This window comes from Ornithorhynchus anatinus, chromosome 1 (genome assembly GCF_004115215.2).
Source record: "Ornithorhynchus anatinus isolate Pmale09 chromosome 1, mOrnAna1.pri.v4, whole genome shotgun sequence".
NCBI classification, from domain to species: domain Eukaryota; kingdom Metazoa; phylum Chordata; class Mammalia; order Monotremata; family Ornithorhynchidae; genus Ornithorhynchus; species Ornithorhynchus anatinus.
Genome location: NC_041728.1, coordinates 118110752 through 118133284, shown reverse-complemented (window position 1 = coordinate 118133284; position 22533 = coordinate 118110752). Strand labels below are relative to the sequence as shown.

Genomic DNA, 22533 nt, shown 5'->3' with positions numbered 1-22533 from the left:
TCAGTAAACACAATTGAATGAATGAAAGAAGCTCCTTGAGGGCAGAGATCACTACTCATTCCACTGTTCTCACCCAAGCACTTGTACAGTGATTGGCATGCAGTAAGTGCTCAATAAATACTATTGATTGATTCCGTGGGTCCAGTATAAGACTTGTTGAGGATCTGCAAACTCCATGATAGAAAATGATCAACTTATCCTAGAAACGAAGGAGAGCCAGGGGTTACGAGAATCAAAATGAATTTTATTTAATTCCAGTTGCAGAGGAGAAAGTTTTGGTTGTCACCGGTACAAATCTGCTATTAAAAATCCATCCATTCAGACATCTCGACGAGACAGGTATTGTAGAAAGAGGACCTCCTACAGCCTCTCCCCAAAGTAAATAAAACTACTGACTTGGAAATCAATGGGTTTCCTGATCAGTTATTATTTCTTCTTAAATACTTGAAGGCACAGCTGGTCTTCACATGTCAGTTCCTGCAAAATTAAAACAATTGATAAATATGTAGGCAGCAACCACCTTCTTTGTTCCCAACTTCTAAAGCACTTCTTGACATTTATGACAGATGAACTGAGTGACCACATTAACAAAGACTTTCAGGTATTTTTTTAAGCGCATTTTATGTGTCCAATCAGCTGGTATGCACTGTGGGTTGCCGTAATTAGATTTTGACACTTGAATTGAGCCTTAAAAACTATAAAAATGAAAAATGCTTCTAAATTGCACTCTAATAGTGGGATTTTGCATACTCTCTGATTAAAACAACATGCTTTAATTTATTAGAAGCACTGAAGCATCGAGTGAGTTATAAATAGGGTGGGGAGAAGTCTTTACAGACAAGAGACTAAGAAAAATGTTCAATAAAACAACGCTTCAGCCCGCTGGCTCCTTCTTACTAGGGCCTCGGTTTGAGTTCTGGTGCTAATAATTGGAACTTCTCTCAGGTGGATTATTGGCAAATTTTGAATTTTGATTGCTGTGGGGTTATAAAATTCTTCCTGCCAGGCGATTGGGACTTTGGTTCCTACTTAAAGGAAAACAATAGCTTTTATTCACCACTGATTGATCAATGTGCAATGTGAGAAAACTGCAGAGTTAGAACAGTGTCCAATTGAGTGAAAAAGATCAACCTCACATCTAAATATCAAAGTATTAGGTTAAAAAAATTCAAAATAATTGCAAAATTATGTTTAATGTGTCTAAAATAAATAAGAGCTACAGTCAATAAACAGTCCTTTAACTGTTTGATCTTATGCCCCATGTCTGCTAACTCCTCTGTTGATTACCCTCTAGATTCCAGGATTTTATCTAGCCTCACACCTTTTTATGGTATTTGTTATGTGCTTATTAGGTGCTAAGCACTGGGAGAGATACAAGGTAAGCAGGTTGGACACAGTCCATGTCCCACATTGGGTTCACAGTCGTAATCCCCATTTTACAGATGGGGTAACTGAGGCACAGAGAAGTGAAGTGACTTGCTCAAGGTCACACAGCTGACAAGTGGCGGAGCTGGGATTAGAACTCATGACCTCTGACTCCCAAACCCGTGCTCTTTCCACAAGGTCACACTCCTTCTCTGTGGACTCCTTTCCTTTCTAGGCCCAGATGGCCTCAGGTTCACTGTACTTGTCCTTGGAATCTATGGTTTTCATACTAGTTGTTTGATTTCTTTTTTTTTTTTAACTGAATAACTCACAAAAACTGCAGTGCAGATTGTCTTCTGTGATTCCCCTGAGCATTTTGGGAATTCTTTGCTGATTTATTCATAACAATCTTTTAGCTAGAGTTCTGACTGGTCGAATGAAGCTGTTTTCCTTCCAGATGTAATGTAACAGGTAAATGCTGCGTTTTATTTTCAGTTCCAACAACCAGGATGAAAGTTTAAGGGTCTTGGGTGGGTGGGGGGAAGTCCATTAAAACATCAAACATTTGTGCTCTGCACACAGTAAGCGCTCAATTAATACAATTGAAATATGATTGAAATAAAACCAACTCTTACCAAATACAGTTTGTCACCTTCAATCCACTGTTTCCAACCTCGGTTTTTCTTGTCACCTTTCTGGACGCATACAAGTTTATCACCCTCCCAGGTCACAAGTGTCTGCAGGAATCAAATATCAATCAAATCAAATATTGTTAGGGGGAGTCAGGGAAGAGCCATTGATTAAACAATTTAATAACCAAGGAATTGGACACAAATTGCATTATGTAACATTCATACTGTATGTGAAATTTGAATATTTCAATACATTTATCTACTATGTTCTTTAATAATAATAGTTTGTCCCCTCTGGAATTCCATAGCCAAGAGCGGGTATAAAATTTCACTAAACCAAATTAGATATCCATAAAATAAATTATTCAACAATAAAATAAAGGTGGCTAAAATTAATTAAATATCAATAAATCAGAGGAACGACTGTTAAGCTAACACTTTTGCATTCCCAAAACAGAGAGCAAATACTTTAAACAAACTGGTTAAACTCCGCGGAAAGAGCACGACCTCGGGAGTCAGAGATCATGGGTACTATTCCCGCTCTGCCACTTGTCAGCTGTGTGACTTTGGGCAAGTCGCTTCACTTCTCTGTGCCTCAGTTAATTCATCTGTAAAATGGGGATTAAGACTGTGAGCCCCATGTGGTACAACCTGATCACCTTGTATCCCCCCAGTACTTAGAACAGTGCTTTGCACTGTAAGCACTTAACAAATGCCATCATTATTATTACTACCTAAAGCTCCAGCTCACCTCTTCATGCTGATCCTAGCTTTTCATGGCCTCAGAATAAAATTTGAGGGGGTGGAGGACTCGAGATAAGTGCCTGAGCAGGGTGTGGAAAATAGGACAATACAAATCAATCAAGCAACGGTATTTACTGAGCGCTTACTGGGTGCAGAGCATTCTACTAAGCATTCGGAAGACACTTCAGAGTACAGAGTTAGAAGACATGTTCTCTCCCCTTAAGGAGCTTATTGTCTAGAGCCAAATGCAAAATAATGAAGAGCCTCCAGGAAGGATGAGGTGGTTCAGAATGAATAGCAAAAAAACATTACTGCTTTTGCTAGTCATGGAGTGCATGACAAAGGTTAGAGGACAAGGGAGGGAAGGGTGGATAAAATTGAAAAAGAGCAAGACTGTATAAGGCGGATAAAAAGGCAGCTCGGCTGGGGTGTTATCAGTCTTTTAAAGGACTTTTAAAAAGTCTGGGGGAGTCACTTTAGCACTGGAAGCAGTGAGATGTAGACGTTGTAGTGCAGGTCTGGGTGGGAGAGGGCCCAAGTTCAAATCCCGCCTCTACCACTGGCCTGAATGCAACATGGGGCAAGTAATTTAACCTCTCTACTCATTTGTTTTCTCAGGTGGGGTTAATAATACAATGGTATTGTGAAAATAAAGGGAAATAAGCATTGGGAGAGCATTTAGGAATAAAGGTGTTTTATAAAATCAAGTTATTATTATCCCTGCTGGATTTTAAGCCCTTATAGGCAGATATTTTTTCCATGGTATTTGCTAAGTGGTTTCTATTTGTCAAACACGGTTCTAAGTGCTGGGGTAGATATAAATTAATCAGGTGGGACACAGTCCCTGTTCCTCAAGGGGCTCACAGTCAAGTAGAAGGGAGACAGGTATGGAATCCCCATTTTAAGGTTTAGGAAACTGAGGCACAAAGTAGTTAGGTGACTTGCCCAAGGTCACACTGCTGGCAAGTGGCAGAGCTAGAATTAAAACCCAGGTCCTCTGGTTCCCAGGCCTGTGCTTTATCCACTAGGCCCCGTTAGTTTACTGGCTTTGTCTTCTTCTTTTGTACTCTCTGAAAGCACTGAGGACACTGCTCTTTACACAGGAAGTGCTCAATAAATACCACTGATTTATTCTATAATGTGGAGGCTGCATTCTTGAACAATTTCATCTTACGGAAAATTTGCATTATAATATGGGCACCATGGACTACCCCATCATTTCTTCCAACATTTCCACGAAGGCAGATATGAGTTGTCAGAAGGATATTCCCTAACGGCGATCTACCTAAAATGTGCAGTGAAAGCACATGCTAGTGGAGAACCAGCCATAGGTGAGTATAAATAAATCAAAATAGGGTATTCATTACAAAAGGACCATTTTAGTATAAAATAATGATGTAGAGATGCCTATACAGGAGGTGCAACATCATTCTGATGTTTGATAAAAATATGCCCTTCAATTACATATATTTCATGATATAAAATGAACATTAGTGGAACAGGTTTTTGAAATTGAATGTTACCTTCGCTAATAAACTCCCTGGCATTGAGGTAGTGATCGTGAAAACATAGCTTCAGTGAATGCCATGGTGAAGACATTAATAGATAGTAGTAGTTAGTAGAGGTGATACTACTAGTAGTAGTAATAGTAGGAATGGTGGTAAAATATGAGTAGTAGCAAGAGTAATAGTAGGAGTGATAATAATAGTAGTTATAGAAGTAGGAGTAATAGTAGTAGGAGGAGTAATAGTAGTAATAGGAGTAGAAGCATTTATAGTAGGAGTGAAAATAATAGTAGTTGTAGGAGTAATAGGAGGAGGAGTAGAAGTATTTATAGTAGGAATGATAATAATAACAGTTATAGGAGTAGGAGTAATAGTAAGAGGAGGAATAGAAGTAACTATAGTAGGAGTCAGTAACAGTAGTAGTAGGAGTAAGAGTACTAGGAGTAGAAGTGTTTATAGTAGGAGCCTTAGTAATAAGGCTTGGAGAAGCAGTGTGGCTTAGTGGAAAGAGCCCAGGCTTGGGAGTCAGAGGTCATGGGTTCTAATCCCGGGTCCACCACTTATCAGCTGTGTGACTTTGGGTGAGTCACTTCACTTCTCTGGGCCTCAGTTCCCTCATCTGGAAAATGGGGATTAAGACTGTGAGCCTCACGTGGGACAACCTGATTACCTTGTATCAATCCCAGCGCTTAGAACAGTGCTTGGCACATAGTAAGCGTTTAACAAATACCATAATTATTATTAGTATTTTTATTATGAGTACTAGTAGTAGGAGGAGTAATAGGAGTAGAAGTATTTCTAGTAGGAGCCTTAGTAATAGTAGTAGGAGTAGGAGCAAAAGGAGGGGAGTAGTAAAAGCAGGAGTAGGAGTAGAAATAGTTGTAGTAAAGGTATTTATTAAGTGCTTAGTTTGTGTGGAGCACTGTACTAAGCACTGGGAGTGAAAAATAATAATAATGATAATAATTTTGTAATTTAAGTGCTTACTATGTGCCAAGCAGTGTTCTATGAGCTGGGGTAGATACAAGGTAATCAGGTTGTCTGACATGGGGCTCACGGTCTCAATCCCCATTTTACATATGAAGTAACTGAGGCACAGAGAAGTTAAATGACTTGCCCAAGGTCACACAACAGACAAATGGAGGAGCCAGGATTAGAACCCATGTCCTCTGACTCCCAAGCTCGTGCTCTTTCCACTAAGCCATCCTGGAGACACGGTTGTCTGGCCCTCAAAGATCTCACAATGATAGTTAAACTGTAGCTGTATGATGAAGTGCAATGGGGTGGACGTAAAAGGGAAACCAAACTGAAGAATCAAAGACAGTTTTGGAGGAAGGCAGTTTCAAACAATGTGGTTTAGCAACCACCAACTGGCCGAAACCTATTGAGGCGACTTGCTCTCCTGGAGAGTAGAGGCTTCGTGAAGATCAGGAAATTGAATGCTGATTTTTAAGCATCATACACTGCAAATATATCTATATTGTGAAGAACAATTTTCAAATGGAGCCAGTGGAGATGAATGTTAATCACTCCCCACTCATAAATAGAATCATACCACTAGCAGGGTTACCATCAGCGGGGAAGGACAGTTACCTACCCTTCCATCCATGCAAACTAGAGAAATAGGAATATGACTGATTCAAAAAGAAGAAGCAAATTTACAATATCAAATTTATTGAGATGGGCACACTATGTGCTCTTTAAGACCGCACCCTTAAGAAATCTCCAGGAAGACAAAGCCTTAATATTAACGCCTGTGCAAATGAAAAATGAAATTACGGGTAAATACCTTTACTTTTCTATTGTCAAGACCCTTAGTGTACTCCTCAAATTCCACGCCAATAGTGAAGTCCACGTCATAGTTTCGGAAAGTGCTCAAAGTTTTTGTCTTGAAGGAGTCACCGTTTTGTTCGATTTCTTTTGTTTGGCTCAGGTGGACGGCAATCTTGCGGGTGGCAAAATCAATATCTGTTGGCGAGAAAAATAGTTAAGGTTTGTGATACACTGGCAACACTCGGCCAATTCTAGAATAAACTTGCATTTGCCGATCTGCATCAAAATCACATGCAAATTCGGATTCCTTATTTAACTGAAAAACAAGAGGTATCCATTCTTTCGAGGTGAAGAAACCTCAGAGTTGTAGAGCCCTGAATGTTCAGGCTGAGAACTTGTAGACCCAATGTAACACTGTGAACTTTACAGATAGCTTTGGCTGCCAAACATGACATTTAAGCTCCTTCCAAATTACCCACCAAGAACTGTTCCAAATTACCCACCAAGAACTGCTTGTCATTTTAAATATTGAGTGTGAATAATAATATGAGCAATAATCATAATAATTGAGTAACAGAGAGTAGTTTGAATGTATGTGGTCCTTCTCTCAAGCACTTTACAAAGAGTAACTCATTCATAATATCACCGTAGGTGGTGACAAGCTTTGTAGGATTTCTCCCTCATTCCAGATGGAAAAACAGAGGTACCAAGTAGATAAACGATTTGCCAACAGGGGCACAGCTAGTCTGGGGATAGAGCTAAAAATGCAAACTTTCGGATGTAGGATCTGCCAGGCCAGGGGGATGCTAAACCTTTGCTATTGGGGTGCTAAATTGCTCAGTAATTCTCTCGTTTATAACCTTTCCTTTCACGTTCCCTTCCACCACAGTCCAAGGCATCTTCACCTGTACAATGTATTAAGGAATCCACTCTCCAACTTCACCCTACTTGGTGCCAACGATTTCTCATTGGTTCAAAATTGGGGCCACTTTGTTGTATACCCACAAGTGAAGTCTCAGACCATCCATCCAGTATTTATAAGTACTAAAGAAAGATACCCCCGCCCCCCCAGGATTCCACCTGAAGAGTTTCCAGTACTCTACCAGTCACAACTACAGGAGAGAAAGTCAAGCAGAGGCCTACCCATTCCATTCCTAGCTTGGGCAGTAGCTAGCGAGTGGAAGGCAATCTGCTACAAGCCAAAACTCACCCGCTCCAGGCAGTAGCAGCATGGGAGAGAGTCGAGGACAGAGACTCAAGTTTACCACGCAGAAGGAGGCAGTGGTAAACCACTTCCATATTTTTACCAAGAAAACTCTATGGATACACTACCAGAACAATTGCAGGTGGGAGTGGGGCGTTCTGGGAGAGATGAGTCTATGGTGTCACTATGGGTAGGACACAACTCGACAACATAAGACAGCAAAGGAAGATATGGCATTAGGAACTCCATGCAGGACCCGACTGTAAGTTCTGTGGAAGGCCCCAGCAAGCCATGACTGAATTAAAAGGCCCAATCAGAGATGATTAAAGTCAGGATTTATTTAAATCCTATTTAGTAACATCAATGGGAAAGATCTCAATAGATACTTCTAAAGAAAATGTTTGCAAGGTAAAACTTACAGGCTCTGAGGTTCAAGACTGTCAGGTCCAAGCTGAAGATCTGATTAACAAGCCATGCGATTAGGCTGTGTTAGAGAGTTTGACTTGGGGAAAAGGCTGGTGACTAGGGTTTAGTCTGAAATAATGCCCAAATGAAGATGATGACAAAATGAATGGTCTTTAGCTTGCTTTTCACCTCAGTTATAGCTTATCTAGAGAGAAATGTATTTACTGGCTGAAGATCAATTCTGGCTGGGTCTCAGATCAGCGCAGAGTTATCCCCTCAGAGCTGACAGGCAGCTCCACCTCCTTCACTTCACCCTGTGAAGCAGCGTGGCTTAGTGGAAAGAGCACGTGCTTGGGAATCAGAGGTCGTGGGGTCTAATCCCTGCTCTGCCACTTGTCAGCTGTGTGACTTTGGGCAAGTCACTTCACATCCCTGATCTTCAGTTACCTCCTCTGTAAAATGGGGATTATGACTGTGAGCCCAACGTGGGACAACCTGAATACCTTGTATCTACCCGGCACTTAGTACAGTGCTTGGCACATAGTAAGTGCCAAAATACCAAAATTATTATTCACTTCCCTTCTCTCTGCTCCCATGAGAAGTCATTTCTGCCCCTGTGGGGGTGTGGAGTTTACTCCTATTAGCTGAGATGCCAGTTTTCTCTCAGAATATTCTATAACACTCTGAAGGGGTCTGGCTCTCTTGTCAGACATGTGACCTTGTTAACACTCTCCACCCCACACCTCCACAGCCTCTACCCATGACTGCCTCACCTGACCCTTTCCCATCTGAACATTGCTTTCTATTATTATCATTATTACTTAACTATTAATGTTATTATACTTTTTAAGTCCTCATTATGTGCCAACCACTGTATTTAAGTGCTGGGATACATACAAAATAATCAGGTTAGTTCACAATCTAAAAGAGGGAGAATAGGGATTCCACACCCAAAGAGAAGTTAAATGACCACCCCAAGGTCATACAGCAGACATGGGGGGAGCTGGGATTAGAATCCAGGTCCTCTGACTCTCCGCCCTGTGCCTTTTCCACTAGGCCAAACTGCTCCATTGCCCCTTCTCATCCCATTTCCTCATTCTGGGACTGTTTTACTGCTAGGAGGATCCTCATATGTCCCCAAACTACATTCCCAAACCATCACACTCAGTTAAGCAACTTATCTCCTTTGGCAATATATTCACCACTTTAGAAGCAAAACACAGTATTTGTCCTTTTTTTTTCCTATAGCTTCAGGAACCTCTTGACCTAGTTGGGTTATAATCCTATTTATTTTTGGATTTACCTTTCACAGACTGATGAAAGTTATATCACTACCACTATCACATACCATCTTTCCCAAGCATTTATTACTTCCTGAACCTTTGGCTCTCAAAAATAAACTCAAGCAGGGGGACAGCATATTTTATACTCTTTAAATTTCTCGTGCAGATCTATGACAGTTTATCTGGGGGCATGAAAAGTTTAGAGAGCCAACCATTAGTTCTTTTAAGCAGCACAGCCTGCAGGATACAGAAACCAAAGCACAAAGAAATGTTCCCTTTTCCTCTCCACCTAAAATATTTCAGTCTTTACAGACTATCATTACTAAGCTGTTCTAAATAGTTTATTTTAGTTCTTCTGCTACCAATATGATGGCAAATCTTTATTTTATTTTTTTCACAGTGACTTGTGAGATTCCATGAAAGAGAAATGTCTTCTGACTAGAGCAGAAGGCCAAGGAGTTTAGACTTCAACTTGCTAAACTTCAGTGAAGAATATTCTACAGAGTCTGAATATATGTAAATTTAGCCAGCAGAAAAAATAATATAAAGGCACATGATATTTCTCAGCTCTGGCTGAGCCAGACTGCAAAGGGAGAGTGAGTTAACTAGTGAGCCCTATGACTTGGAGTACCTGAAAGGTAATCAGTCTGCTCATATTTCAGTAAAGAACCTGGAAAGGAGAGCCGGCTTGCTTGATCGGTCATATGACACAAAGGAGAGAAGAAATCTTGGAAAAGTTCAAAATTGATGGGAAGAAGAAATGCCGTTGCCTAGCTTCTGCGGGAATCGAAAACGACAGAGAATTAAAGCCAGCCAGAGTCAACCATTTGATGATTTCCTATTATTATGCCAAATTATACAGTTTGAGTCCTTTTCATAAGCCGTGCTGTATTCATAACGGAGGCTCTCCTAATATAAAGGATGACTTGCACCTGAACGCTCAGAAAGATACATCTAAACTAAGAATATGCTTTGTGCCCATGACACGGTCTACCATGGATAGCAGACCTATTGCCAAGAGCTCTACCGGAACTAATAAATATTTCTTACCAGCCGACAGAGAGTGTTATTACGGGGCCTTATGTAAATGAAATCATCCAACTGCTTGCTCCAGGAGTTTAAAAAATGGTTTGGCCTGTTAACCACCTTTTGGCTTTCACACACATTTTCCCGCATGCAAGTTAATCACTGTCACCTCAATGTTGTCTGGAACCACATTTTCTGTCCCTGGATTCATCGGGCTGTTCTCAAATCACTAATCGGATTGAGAAAACAGTGTGGTAGTAGCCAGGTAGCAAAAGGAGCTGTTTTTATTTGGGAGAGTTATTTTTTCAGTCTTTTCACTCAAGGGTTATCAAATATATTTCATCGGTAATATGGATTAATGGTATCTCTGAGCCTGACTTAGTTCCAGGTAACTTGAAATTCAGGTCTCTCAGAGGAAACGGTCCAAAGGCAAGCAATTTCTGAATAATAGTTGTGTAACTATTGCACAAAATCGGGGGAGGCTTTATTAAAGCATACTTTCCATGACTGCATTTTGAACAATGTAAACCATAAAGTTGAAATATGGCCCCCGTATCCTATATTAAAGTACTTTGTAATATGCTTGTGAATATGCTAAAGTTTCTGGCTTAAAGGGCAGAGCTATTCGTAAATTAAGTAACAAAAATACATCTGTATCCATCACAAGAATGAATGGATCTCCCAAAGTTCAGCTTCAATAGGCTTGGAACTTGAACTCATTAATACTCCAAATATCAACCATGTTTACAGCCACGAGTAGCAGCCTGGAAGGAATACTTGCTTCTTAGTTCCATGCCATTTCTTTTAATTGATAAAAAGGAGCACGGTTTCTGAGCATCCTTTACTGAAATGCCCATGTCCTTCTAACTCGGGTGTAATTTGGTAACTTCCCCAATATCCAATAGCAAGCCTGGTAAAGTGTCCACATGAGAAATTACTCATGAAAGTTAATTACACAAAGATTTGCTAACTCAGGATCCCTAGGGCATCTTTCCGATTCAGTTTTAGATTGTGCATGCCTCTTCCCCCACAGAAGGACAGGGACCATAACTAATTTCCATCTATGTATTCTTTCCCAGTACTCAGTACAGAACTTGGTGCACAGAAAGCACTTAATAAATACCGTCACTATCATTACCCCTATTACTATCTTAGGTGCTTCGACAAAGCTGTCCAAATTTTTGGCAGGGGTCTTATTTTCTCACTCTATTGTACTGACCTCTCCAAGTGTTTAGTACAGTGCTCTGCACACAGTAAGGGCTCAAAAAGTATCACTGATTGATTACTCAAAGAGGCCTTCCCTCAATAAGCCCCCATTTCCTCTTCTCCCTCTCTCTCTGCATCACCCTTGCATTTGGATTTCCCTCCTTTATTAACCCCACCTCAGCCCCATAGCGCTTATGTATATATCTGTATTTTATTCATTTATTTGTATTAATGTCTGCCTCCCCTTCTAGCCTGTAAGCTTGTTACGGGCAAGGAATGTATCTATCAACCTCTGCTGCACTGTATTCTCCCAAGTGTTTAGTGCCGAGCTCGGTACACAGTAACTGCTCCATACATACGATTGATTATTCTAGACAGTAGGGCTTTTCACTGGTTGGTCCCTTACCTATTTTGGCTATAAAAAATAAATAAATGGTGGTATTTGTTAAGCGCTTACTATGTGCAAAGTACTGTTCTAAGCGCTGGGGGATACAAGGTGATCAAGTTGTCCCATGTGGGGCTCACAGTTTTAATCCCCATTTTAAAGATGAGGTAACTGAGGCACAGAGAAGTGAAGTGACTTGCCCAAAGTCACACAGCTGGCAAGCAGCAGAGCCAGGATTAGAACCCACGACCTCTGACTCCCAAGCCCGGGCTCTATCCACTGATCCATGCTGCTTCTCTGGCTATGGCACCATTAAGCTTTTAGGTCTGGTATATCATTAGCAAGAGTACGAGTTTGGGAGTCAGAGAATGGGGATTCTAATCCCGACTCCACCACTTGTTTGCTATGTGCCCTTGGGCAAGTCACTCCACTTCTCTGGGCCTCAGTTACTTCGTCTGTAAAATGGGCATTACCATGTGGACAGGGACTGTGTCCAACCTGATCACCTTGTATGTACCCCAGTACTTCAAACAGTGCTTGGCACACAGTAAGTGCTTAACAAATACCATTACTATTATTATTCCTTCATTCATTCAATAGTATTTATTGAGCACTTACTATGTGCAGAGCACTGTACTAAGCGCTTGGAATGTACAATTTGGCAACAGATAGAGACAATCCTTGCCCAGACTGCTTTTGCCACAGTTCCTGCTGCTGATTTCTTTGCTTAGAAGTAGTTCCTGTATTTTTAGGGGTGATGGGCTCCCTCTGAAACACCCTGTAGGTTTGAAGGGCTCTGGCTGTATTTTTCAAAATGGCCATGTGAGTGGCCAGTGCAATTCCGGTGTCCACACATTCACTGCCTTGTACAGTATTTGCAAGGGTCAAGAGTAGCCACCTCACTCCTGGTGTCTCTCCTAGGATGCCCTAACTCTCGAGCATCAGGAGGGCTGGAGGGGGACCCCACCCAGAAACTACTCCAAGTAGTGGGCCCTATACTCTCTTTATAATTTAAATTTTAATTGAAAATGGAACAAACTATTTCTTGCTCACAAAGCACATATGATTTTTCAGATGTTGCAATGGAATAAAACCCACGCTTAAACGACTCTGAATTTAGAAAGCAATCCCATTATTTACAATCAAGTAGTTCTAGAACATTAAATTGGTAATACATTAATGTTATTATTCCTTAGAAAATCCCTAGTTCTTTGCGTATCTGATTAAAAAATGAAAAAAAAATCCCATGGATTTTCATGATAGTGTAAACCAAACACTAAATAAAGGGAGAATTTAGATATCTATTTTGGGCAACAATATAGATTTTCAAATTGCTTCCATTAATTGGGCATCTTTTATCATTCGGCACTAAGCCGGGACATTTTGGGAGCCCTCCCTGAAAGTGAGAAGCAGTGTGGCTTAGTGAAAACAGCACGAGCTTGGGAGTTAGAGGTCATGGGTTCTAATCCCAGATCCGTCACTTATCAGCTGTGTGACTTAGGGTAAGTCACTTAACTTCTCTGTGCCTCAGTTACCTCATATGTAAAATGGGGATTAAGACTGTGAGCCCCACGTGGGACAACCTAACTGCCCTATATCTACCCCAGTGCTTAGAACAGTGCTTTGCACATAGTAAGTGCTTTACAAATACCATTATTATTATCATTATTATTATTGTACCTACCCCAGCAATTAGAACAGTGCTTGGCACATAGTAAATGCTTAACAAGTACTATAATAATAATGATGATTATTATTATTTTTCCAAACCATAGATCACCAGGATCTGGGGTTGAGGAAGGTGAAGCAGCACTGTCTAGTGGATAGATCCCGGGCCTGGGAGTCAGAAGGACCTGGGTTCTAATTCCGGCTCTGCCAATGTCAGCTGTGTGACTTCAGACAAGTCACTTCATTTCTCTGTCTCAGTTCCCTCATATGTAAAATTCATTCATTTAGTCATTCATTCACTCAGTCGTATTTACTGAGAGCCTACTGTGTGCAGAGCACTGTACTAAGCACTTGGAAAGTACAATTCTGCAACAGATAGAGACAATCATTCACAACAATGGACTCACAATCTAGAAGGGGGAGATGGAGTTAAGTTTGAGAGTCCACTGAGTCCTCTTAGACTGTCTCCAATCCGATTAGCTTGAGTCTACTCCAGTGCTTAGAACAGTACCTAGCACAAAGTAAGCGCTTAACAAATATAATTATTATTGTTATTATTATTATTATTATTTTTAAGTGGTCCCCCAAGGAGTAGGAACCCAAACTCTGCCATCCCAACTTTTGGCTTCAGAAAACTCAGCGGACGTTGTTAGGGAGGGGAAAACTGTTGCTTCTTGACGTAGAGTTAATATAGGGGGATTTTCCCCTCAGGCAAATACAGAAGGGGTGATTCTCCCTCTTGTGCGACCCCTGGTCCTCTTCTTTATCTGCACCGCCTACAAACTGTAACTCCAAGTTTGTTACCGTCTGGTTACAATTTGATATAGCTCGTGGCTTAGTGGAAAGAGCCCGGGCTTGGGAGTCAGAGGTCATGGGTTTGAATCCCGACTCCACCACTTGTTAGCTGTGTGACTTTGGGCAAGTCATTTCACTTCTCTGAACCTCAGTTCCCTCATCTGTAAAATGGGGATAAAGACTGTGAGCCCCACGTGGGGCAACCTGTTAGTCTTGTATCTCCCCCAGCGCTTAGAACAGTGCTCAGCACACAGTATGTGCTTAACAAATGCCATCATTATTATTATATAGCTCTGGGAACACCATGGACAAACCCAAGTAGGAGCTTTTCAACTAGCACACCTCATTCTGTACAGGCAGAAAATATCACTGGGGTTCAAGAAAGTTGAAAAGCAGCATAACCTATTGGATAGAGCACTGGCCTGGGAGTCAGAAGGACATATGTTCTAATCTCCATCTGTCACTTGCCTGGTATGTTCCCTTGGGCAAGTCACTTTAACTTCTCTGTGCCTGTGTCACCTCATCTGTACAATGGGGATTAAGACTGTAGCTTGTATCTCTCCCAGCACTTAGTATGGTGCCTGGCACATAGTAAGTGCTTAACAAATAACATTAAAAAAAAAAAGAAAAAGTAGGTTCAGGTAAATTCAGAAAGCCAGAGAGGCTACTAAGGTTAGGTCCATCCCTAGGCTAGGGTCAGCTGAATAATATCATGGGGTAGTGGATAGAGCATGGTCCTGGGAGTCAAAAGATCATGGGTTCTAATGCCGGCTCTGCCACTTGTCTGCTCTGTGACCTTGGGCAAGTCACTTCACTTCTCTGGGCCTCAGTTACCTTATCTGATGAAGATCAAGACTGAGCCCCATGTGGGACGGGGATTGTGTCCAAACCCATTTTGCTTCTATCCACCCCAGTGCTCAGTACAGTGGCCAGCACAGAGTAAGACCTTAAAAATATCATTATCATCATTATTATTATTATTGTTATAATTTAACAGATCTCCTGGTCTAGGCTTCCTCAACATTTCAGTGAATGTGGCTCTAGGCGTTGGTGGGGAGAGGGATAGAAAAATTGTAGAGCTGAACACGATACCCATCTGCTCACCATCCCCTGCCACTGAATGCCAATGTCGCTTGTCAGAGTCCCGTTCACGGTGAAGGGTGGGGATGTGGTGACTAAATATGGGTGACAGACAGTAAAACAGCAGAATTTCCCCTGCCTGAAAATCTGACATTGCCTCCCTTCTCTTTCTAAATCAAAACCAGGCAGCTCCAAACCTGGAAATGGGAATGGGTTAATAATAATAATGGTAATTATGGTATTTGTTAAGTGCTTACTATGTGCCAAGCACTGTTCTAACTGCTGGGGTAGATACAAGGTAATCGGGTTGTCCCACTTGGGGCTCACAATCTTTATCCCCATTTTACAAATGAGGTAACTGAGGAACAGAGAAGTTAAGTGGCTTGCCCAAGGTTACACAGCAGACAAGTGGCAGAGCTGGGATTAGAAGCGTGGCTCAGTGGAAAGAACAGGGCTTCAGAGTCAGAGGTCATGGGTTCGACTCCCGGCTCTGCCACTTGTCTGCTGTGTGACTGTGGGCAAGTCACTTCACTTCTCTGTGTCTCAGTTACCTCATCTGTAAAATGGGGATTAACTGTGAGCCTCACGTGGGACAACCTGATTACCCTATATCTACCCCAGCGCTTAGAACAGTGCTCTGCACGTAGTAAGCGCTTAACAAATACCAACATTATTATTATTATTAGAACCCACGGCCTCTACCTCCCAAGCCTGGGCTCTAGCTGCTAAGCCATGCTGTTTCTCTGGATCCCCCTTGAGCAGAAGGGCTCTCAAGAGTTGCCCCTGACCAGGGTGGCAAGGCAGTGGTGGAACAGAAGGTACTGCATTAGGGACTCAGATTCTGACTCCTCCCACTCAGTTCCCCCCAATGCCCCACAGGGGCCATTCCAAAAAGTCTAACTTTCAGGGGGTGGAAGGACAGGAGGTGGAGGTAATAGCCACAGCTTTGGACTGGGATAGAGGATGAGTGGGAAGAGATTTAAGGTTCTTCTTTCACTCTCGAATCCCTTCTTTCCTCTCCCCTCACCACAATGGATCTCTACTGGTTTGTTACCCTAGACCCTCTACCTGGAAAGGGACAGAGTTGGGGTGGTGGAAGATATAATTCTAGCCATCCTATCGTTACTGTTGGAAATCGAATTTCATATAATAATAATAATAGTAATGTTGGTATTTGTTAAGTGCTTACTATGTGCCGACCACTGTTCTAAGCCCCGGGGTAGACACAGGTGAATCAGTTTGTCCACGTGGGGCTCACAGTCTTAATCCCCATTTTACAGATGAGGTAACTGAGGCACCAAGAAGTGAGCCACGCTAATATGACTAGATCATTGCTCGGAAGACATAGAGAAGCAGCATGGCTCAGTGGAAGGAACACAGGCTTGAGAGTCAGAGGTTGTGGGTTCTAATCCCACCTCTGCCACTTATCAGCTGTGTGACTTCTCTGGGCCTCAGTTGCCTCATCTGGAAAATGGGGATTAAGGTTGTAAGCCCCACTGGGGACAACCTGATTACCTTGTAAGCACCCCCCCCCCCCAGCGCTAGAACAGTGCTTGGCACATAGTTAGCTCTTAACAAATGCCATCATTATTATATGGGATTGCTTATATTTCTTGTGAGTAAATTAACATTTTCCTAAGGCCCACCTAGGGCATTTAAAAAATAAAAATACATCGAGCGCTTACTGTGTGCACAGCACTGTTCTAAGCATTTGGGAGATTAAAATACAATAGAGTTGGTAGACACATTCCTTGCCCACAGTGAGCTTTCAGTCTAAAGGGGGAGATAGATATTAATATGAATGATTTATAATATATGATTTATAGATTTATACACAAGTACTGTGAGGTGGAGGGTGGGGCGAACATAACATATCCAAAGGTCACAGATCTAAGGGCATAGACGATGCAGAAGGGAGAAGGAGCTGAGGAAAAGAGGGCTCAAACAGGGAAGGCTTCTTGGAGGAGATGTGACCTTAGTATGCTATGGTCTGGCATATGTGGATGGGGATGAAGTTTTAGGCAAGAGGTAAGACGTGGGAAAAGGGATCAGCGATCACCTCGCTTAAGGGGCCCTCCCTGGCAGCTAAGGAGCAGTGTATCGTGGCTTTCTGAGAAGCAACTTCCCCCACCCCTGCCTCCTTCACCCTGCCACTGGTTCCAACCAAATGTGGTGATGATGATGGCATTTGTTAAGTGCTTAGAATGCGCCAGGCACTGTACTAAGCGCTGAGGCAGATACAAGTTAATCAGGTTGGACACATGACAGGGACTGTCCCATCTGGGGCTCACAGTCTTCATCCCCATTTTACATATGAGGTAACTGAGCCCCAGAGAAGTTATGTGACTTGCCCAAGGTCACACAGCAGATGAGAGGTGGAGCAGGGATTAGAACCCAGGTCCTTCTCACTGCCAGACCCGTGCTTTATCCACTAGGTCATACTGCTTCCTTAGTGATGGTCTTGGCATTGCCATGGAGAGAAAAACTATGGCCTTGTCTGTGCCCTAGGGAAGCAGGGATGAGGTTTTCTTTGACCTCGGGGGACCCCGATGTCCAATGTCTGGAGTTCTTCAGGGTCTTAAATTGATCCTCGCAACCAATATCCATGCTTTCCCCACTTCTATCTCCCACCAAAAAACCTGGCTTTGCTACAGCTAGTCTGGTCCTTCTTCCTTTATCCCTGAGACATAGATCAGTGCTCTCATCTAGACAATTCCTGTTCCACAAATGAAGAAATTTTAGAGGCCTGATCCTCACAGTACTCCCTGGGGCAGAGTTGGCAATTGTCTGATCAGTTGACACTGGGCAGATATCCAAACCAGAGATGTAATTCAAGGCCTAATTTGAAAATGTCTTCTCCCTGACTCATCAGCTGTCTACCCAACCTAAATGTAGTGGAAAACTGCCAACCCTCCATTCCAATTGGTGCTGTGAGGAGATTAAACAACTTGGTAAATATTATAAAGACATTAAAGTGTCAGAAGAAAGGTAACAAGGGATTGTATTAAAGAAGAAGAAGACACAACTCTTTACATTATTAAGAACTCTCTCTACGGCTAGAGTTAATCAGAGAATTAAAGAAATTAAAACTTGGGTGAGCATGTACAGGGAGGTGGGAAGAAGTGAGCATGTGTGCAGAGGTGGAAAGCACAGGGAGGGGCAGCTCATTCTATTAACAGGTAAAGGCTTCATTTTTGAGTGTGGAGCCTTGGCCCAACAATTTCTTTTAATTAAGGCCATCAAAGTGCTTTATCATTTGACATTAAGCCCCACAAAACTTCCAAATTACAGAACCAGTGTGGCCTAGTGGACTCTCCAGTGGGCAGAGAGTCAGAGGACCTGGGTTCTCTTCCCAGCTCTTCCACTTATCTTTTGTTTAACCTTGGGCAAGTCACTTACCTTGTTACTTATGTAAAATGGGGATTAAGACTATGAGCATCACTGTGTGAAACCTGATTATCTTTTGTCTACCCCAGCACTTTCCTCTCCCAGGAACGCACCTGGAGTGTTTCCAGTACTCTACCAGTCTTGCCTAAGAGAAGGAGAGTCAAGCAGAGGCCTGCCCATTCCACTCCTAGCTTGAGCAGTGGCTAGTGAGAGGAAGGCAATCTGCTACAAGTCAAAACTCACTTGTGCTGGGTAGAAGCAGAATGGGAGAGAGACTCAATTTTATCGAGCAGAGGAAGGCAACGGTAAACTACTTCCATATTTTTACCAAGAAAACTATGGATACAGTACCAGAATGTTCGCAGATGGAGGTGGGGTGTTCTGGGAGAGAAGTGTCCATGGAGTTGCTTCTGGTCTGAGATGACTTGACAGCAGAACAGAGACAAGACCCCAGCACTTAGAACAATGCCTGGCACATAGTAAGTGCTTAACAAATGCCATTGAAAAAAATCACATTAAGGGAAACAAATATGAAGACCCGAAAAGAGCAGCCTAAAAATCATCCAGAAAAGTGGGGGGGGGGGGGGGCTGAAACTATCATTCCTAGTTTCCAGGCTGCTGGAAAATCTTATAAAAAGAAGAGAGAGGGTTCTTTTAAAAATGATTATCTCTCATGTCTTTTATAATGACTCATTTCCAGATACTTCAAAATAGAGTTTTACAGCACTATTGCTATCAACATCATATGTATATGCCTGTAATTTATTTATTTATGCATATTGGTGTCTGTCTACCCCTCTGGACTGTGAGCTCATTGTGGGCAGTGAACGTGTGGGCAGGGGATGTGTCTGTTTATTGTTACATTGTACTCTCCTAAGGGCTTAGTACAGTGCTTTGCACACAGCATGTGCTCAATTAATATGATTGAATGAATGAATATCATTATCAATGATATTTATTGAGTGTTTACTGTGGGCAGAGCAATGTACTAAGTATATACTCTCCCAAGCCCTTAGTACAGTGCTCTACATACAATAAACACTCAATAAATAATTGATTAATTGATTGTTTACAATACACAACAGGGTTAGTAGACATGCCCCAAGTCCACAATGAGCTTATGACCTTAATATAAAAACATTTATAATGTATAATTTTTAACAATATAACAATGATACAGAATAGAAAATTTTAATCACTATTGTGACTATGCATGTAGAAAGAGAACAAAATATTGAAGTATAAACTATCTTTTTTTGTCATACAGGGTCCACCATGCAATATATTTTTCATAGCTTGGATCCCTAATTTCCCATGGATGAGATCTCTAATATTGGATAGCTTAAAAAAGCACTTGTTTTCACATAACTGAGTCACTCAATTTAATTTCCATTCAGTGCCTCAAACATGAAATGCTGTTCTAATAGTACAAGCAGTTAAAGTTCCATTCTCCCTTTATATTTAGTGAGCAAGCTACCATAAAGCATGATGGACTGAATTTGACACTACAAAAACAAATTGTCAATGCAGAAAGGATTTTTTTTTCCTGCTTTCAAAACCTTGGGGCTTTAGTGGCCCTGAGTAAAACATGAGTCTCCACAATATCTGTATAAAAGTTAACATAATTCTCTGATGAAAGAATTTGTATCTTAGCATTGTTTACTTGTTACCCAGTTTCAAATGCTCAGCTAAGACAGGCACACATATTTGTATCTACTGTAAAATTATGTACCTTCTTATTGAAGATTTTCCTGTTTATGTTATTATTTTGAAATCGTGTTGCCATCATTACGTTTGAGTCAAACCGTTACTTGTGTCTTTTGCTAACTATTATCTCAAGCAATGAATGACTGAATCTTAATGAATTGCTTCAGCACCCTCTATGAGAATAACCAAGAGCCCCTGTCAAGGTACAGGAGTAAAATTGCTATGGTCTTTCTTTTTAGTTGTGCTCAATGTGCCACTATCCATGTCCTTGACCCCCTTCATGCTTTGATACTCACCTAAAGCCTTCATGTAGCCTTCGAAGTTGTCATTCTTTTCCATTTCCCACGTTCCACTGAAGTTAGCAGGCATTTTGGCTGGAAAAGTAGACCAGAGGTCAGATCAAGTGCTGAGCTTGGAAGTCAAGTCTGTGCAGTGGAGAAGAGACCAGAGCAATGAGTTTATATCCCTCCCTGAATTAGGTTTATGGCTTTTGAGATAATAGAGTTGAAGGGTCAAAGATACAACTGAAGAAGAACTTTACTTTCATTAGCAAAGTTCACTGAAATATCAGGCGGGCAAAGAACAATTTCTAAATCAGAAAGTCACTAAAGCAAATGATACTGCAATTGCCTAGCAAGGGAAGACCAGTTTGGGTTATTTTAACTTCCACTGACATATTGTGTCCTTAAAGAGGAATCTTTGAAAGCACAATTTGGAACACTTTGTCAAGCAATGGGAAAACATGAACAAACACCAGAACAGGCTACTTTCAGTTTGAATAGTTAACTAGTTTTTATGTTTTTATTGGTGAGCTGAGAGACTAGAGAGCTAAACCACAAAATGTCTTACATATAGAGAAACAAGCAGAGCGGCTTAGTGGAAAGAGCATGGGTTTGGGAGTCAGAGGTTGTGGGTTCTAATCCCACCTCTGCCACTTGTCTCTGTGTGACTTTGGGCAAGCCACTTCACTTCTCTATGCCTCAGTGACCTCATCTGTAAAATGGGGATTAAGTCTGTGAGCTCCACGTGGGACAACCTGATGACCTGAGATCTACCCCAGCTCTTAGAGCAGTTCTTGGCACATACTAAGCACTTAACAACTACGATTATTATTATTATTAATATAGAATAAAAGACTTGTTAAAGCAGTTGCTTGGGATGATTTTTCACATTAGCAACATCAGATGGTTATTTTTCAGACATTTTTAATAAAATAATTATTATATGTTCAATTTGTGCTTATAATAGCAATTGTGAGTGTATGCATACAGACTGTCACTTCAGAATTTATAGTAGGCGGGGAGGCATTAGTGTCAGACTACTTTTGGATAAAATTTTAGAGAACCAAGATCATCATCGTGATCATCATCATCATCAGTAGACTATATTGACCCCCTCTGCATGCAGAACACTAAACTAAATGTTTGGTGGACTGAAATACAAATAGAAGACACTTTCTCTTACCTTAAGAAATTGACAATATAATGGAGGAGTTTAAGTTCAACTTCAACTACTAAATTTCATTTTTTTGGACTCTTCAGCTCTAAAATTACATTTAATTTTTTTAAAAAAAATCACAAACTCTTAAAGAAGCAGACTTTAAGTACATTTCAGTTTAATTGAAACCAACTAAACTCCTAACTCGCTAACGTTAGAGATGGAAAAACCCTGAGCCCAATCCAATCATTTTAGGTTTCAGTTGATATTCTGAATCTAATTATTCCACTGCTCATGGATCCAGCATTATTGCAAATAAATCTTTGCTCCAATAGACTATCTATCCATGACTCTAAGAGGTTAAATGGACTTTTTATCTCCTACCTGGCAATAAGTTGGGTTCTGGAACCTTCAGTGCTCTCCAGGGAATCAAAGCTTTCTGCCCAAGTTTTGTTTCCCCTGTTCTCTCCAAAGACATAAAAGGAGGAGCTATCTCAAGATTGAAAGAAGAAAAAAAAAATATTTGGTTGCTCAATGACCCTTACAAATACCGGTCCCTAATCCTGCTTGGAATTCCTTTGTGATCCAGTAAACCAGAAGGACAGGTTTAGGAGGACTTCCTAGAACTCCTAGCATATTGTTAGTGCTCACTATAAGTCATTAGGACTAATATGTTACCAAACCTGCAGTCCTAAGGTGAGGATGAAATTATGAAAAGCAGCTGAAACTGAGGCTAGTCAATACATGCTGTTCATTAACAGTCATTAGAGTACCTCAACAAGTGAAGGAGATAGTTGAGATTGGCAAAATGTAGCTGAAGACCTAAGTCACAGAACCATTGAAAAATAGGAAAGGAGAGAGCCCCTAATACATTCTCCTGCCTTCAATCAGGCTGGCTTCTTCACTCTCCTTTTCAGGGAGAATCTGTTCT

At 41.3% G+C, this 22533-nt stretch overlaps 1 protein-coding gene and 1 non-coding gene across 7 annotated transcripts in view; one reads left to right on the top strand and one right to left on the bottom strand.

Moving 5' to 3' along the window:
• Positions 1 to 223: 223 nt before the first annotated feature.
• RBP2 (retinol binding protein 2) overlaps positions 224 to 22533 on the bottom strand; it is an 84943-nt gene continuing 62633 nt past the window's right edge. For 2 of the 6 annotated variants that reach the window (XM_007673248.4, XM_029048440.2), the window contains exons 2-5: positions 20462 to 20539; positions 6036 to 6214; positions 2001 to 2102; positions 224 to 477 (exon numbers count right to left, since the gene is read on the bottom strand). In XM_007673248.4, coding sequence (XP_007671438.1) covers positions 427 to 477; positions 2001 to 2102; positions 6036 to 6214; positions 20462 to 20534 — 405 coding nt within the window. In that variant the 5' untranslated portion in view covers positions 20535 to 20539 and the 3' untranslated portion in view covers positions 224 to 426. Of the gene's footprint in view, positions 478 to 2000; positions 2103 to 6035; positions 6215 to 20461; positions 20591 to 21986; positions 22084 to 22533 lie in introns of those variants that run through there. The other 4 variants (XM_007673229.4, XM_007673234.3, XM_007673225.3 and 1 more) reach the window with 3 other exon arrangements.
• On the top strand, positions 7082 to 7219 carry LOC114817510. Its single transcript, XR_003765374.1, has one exon. It is a non-coding gene; the product is annotated as a small nucleolar RNA SNORA7 (small nucleolar RNA).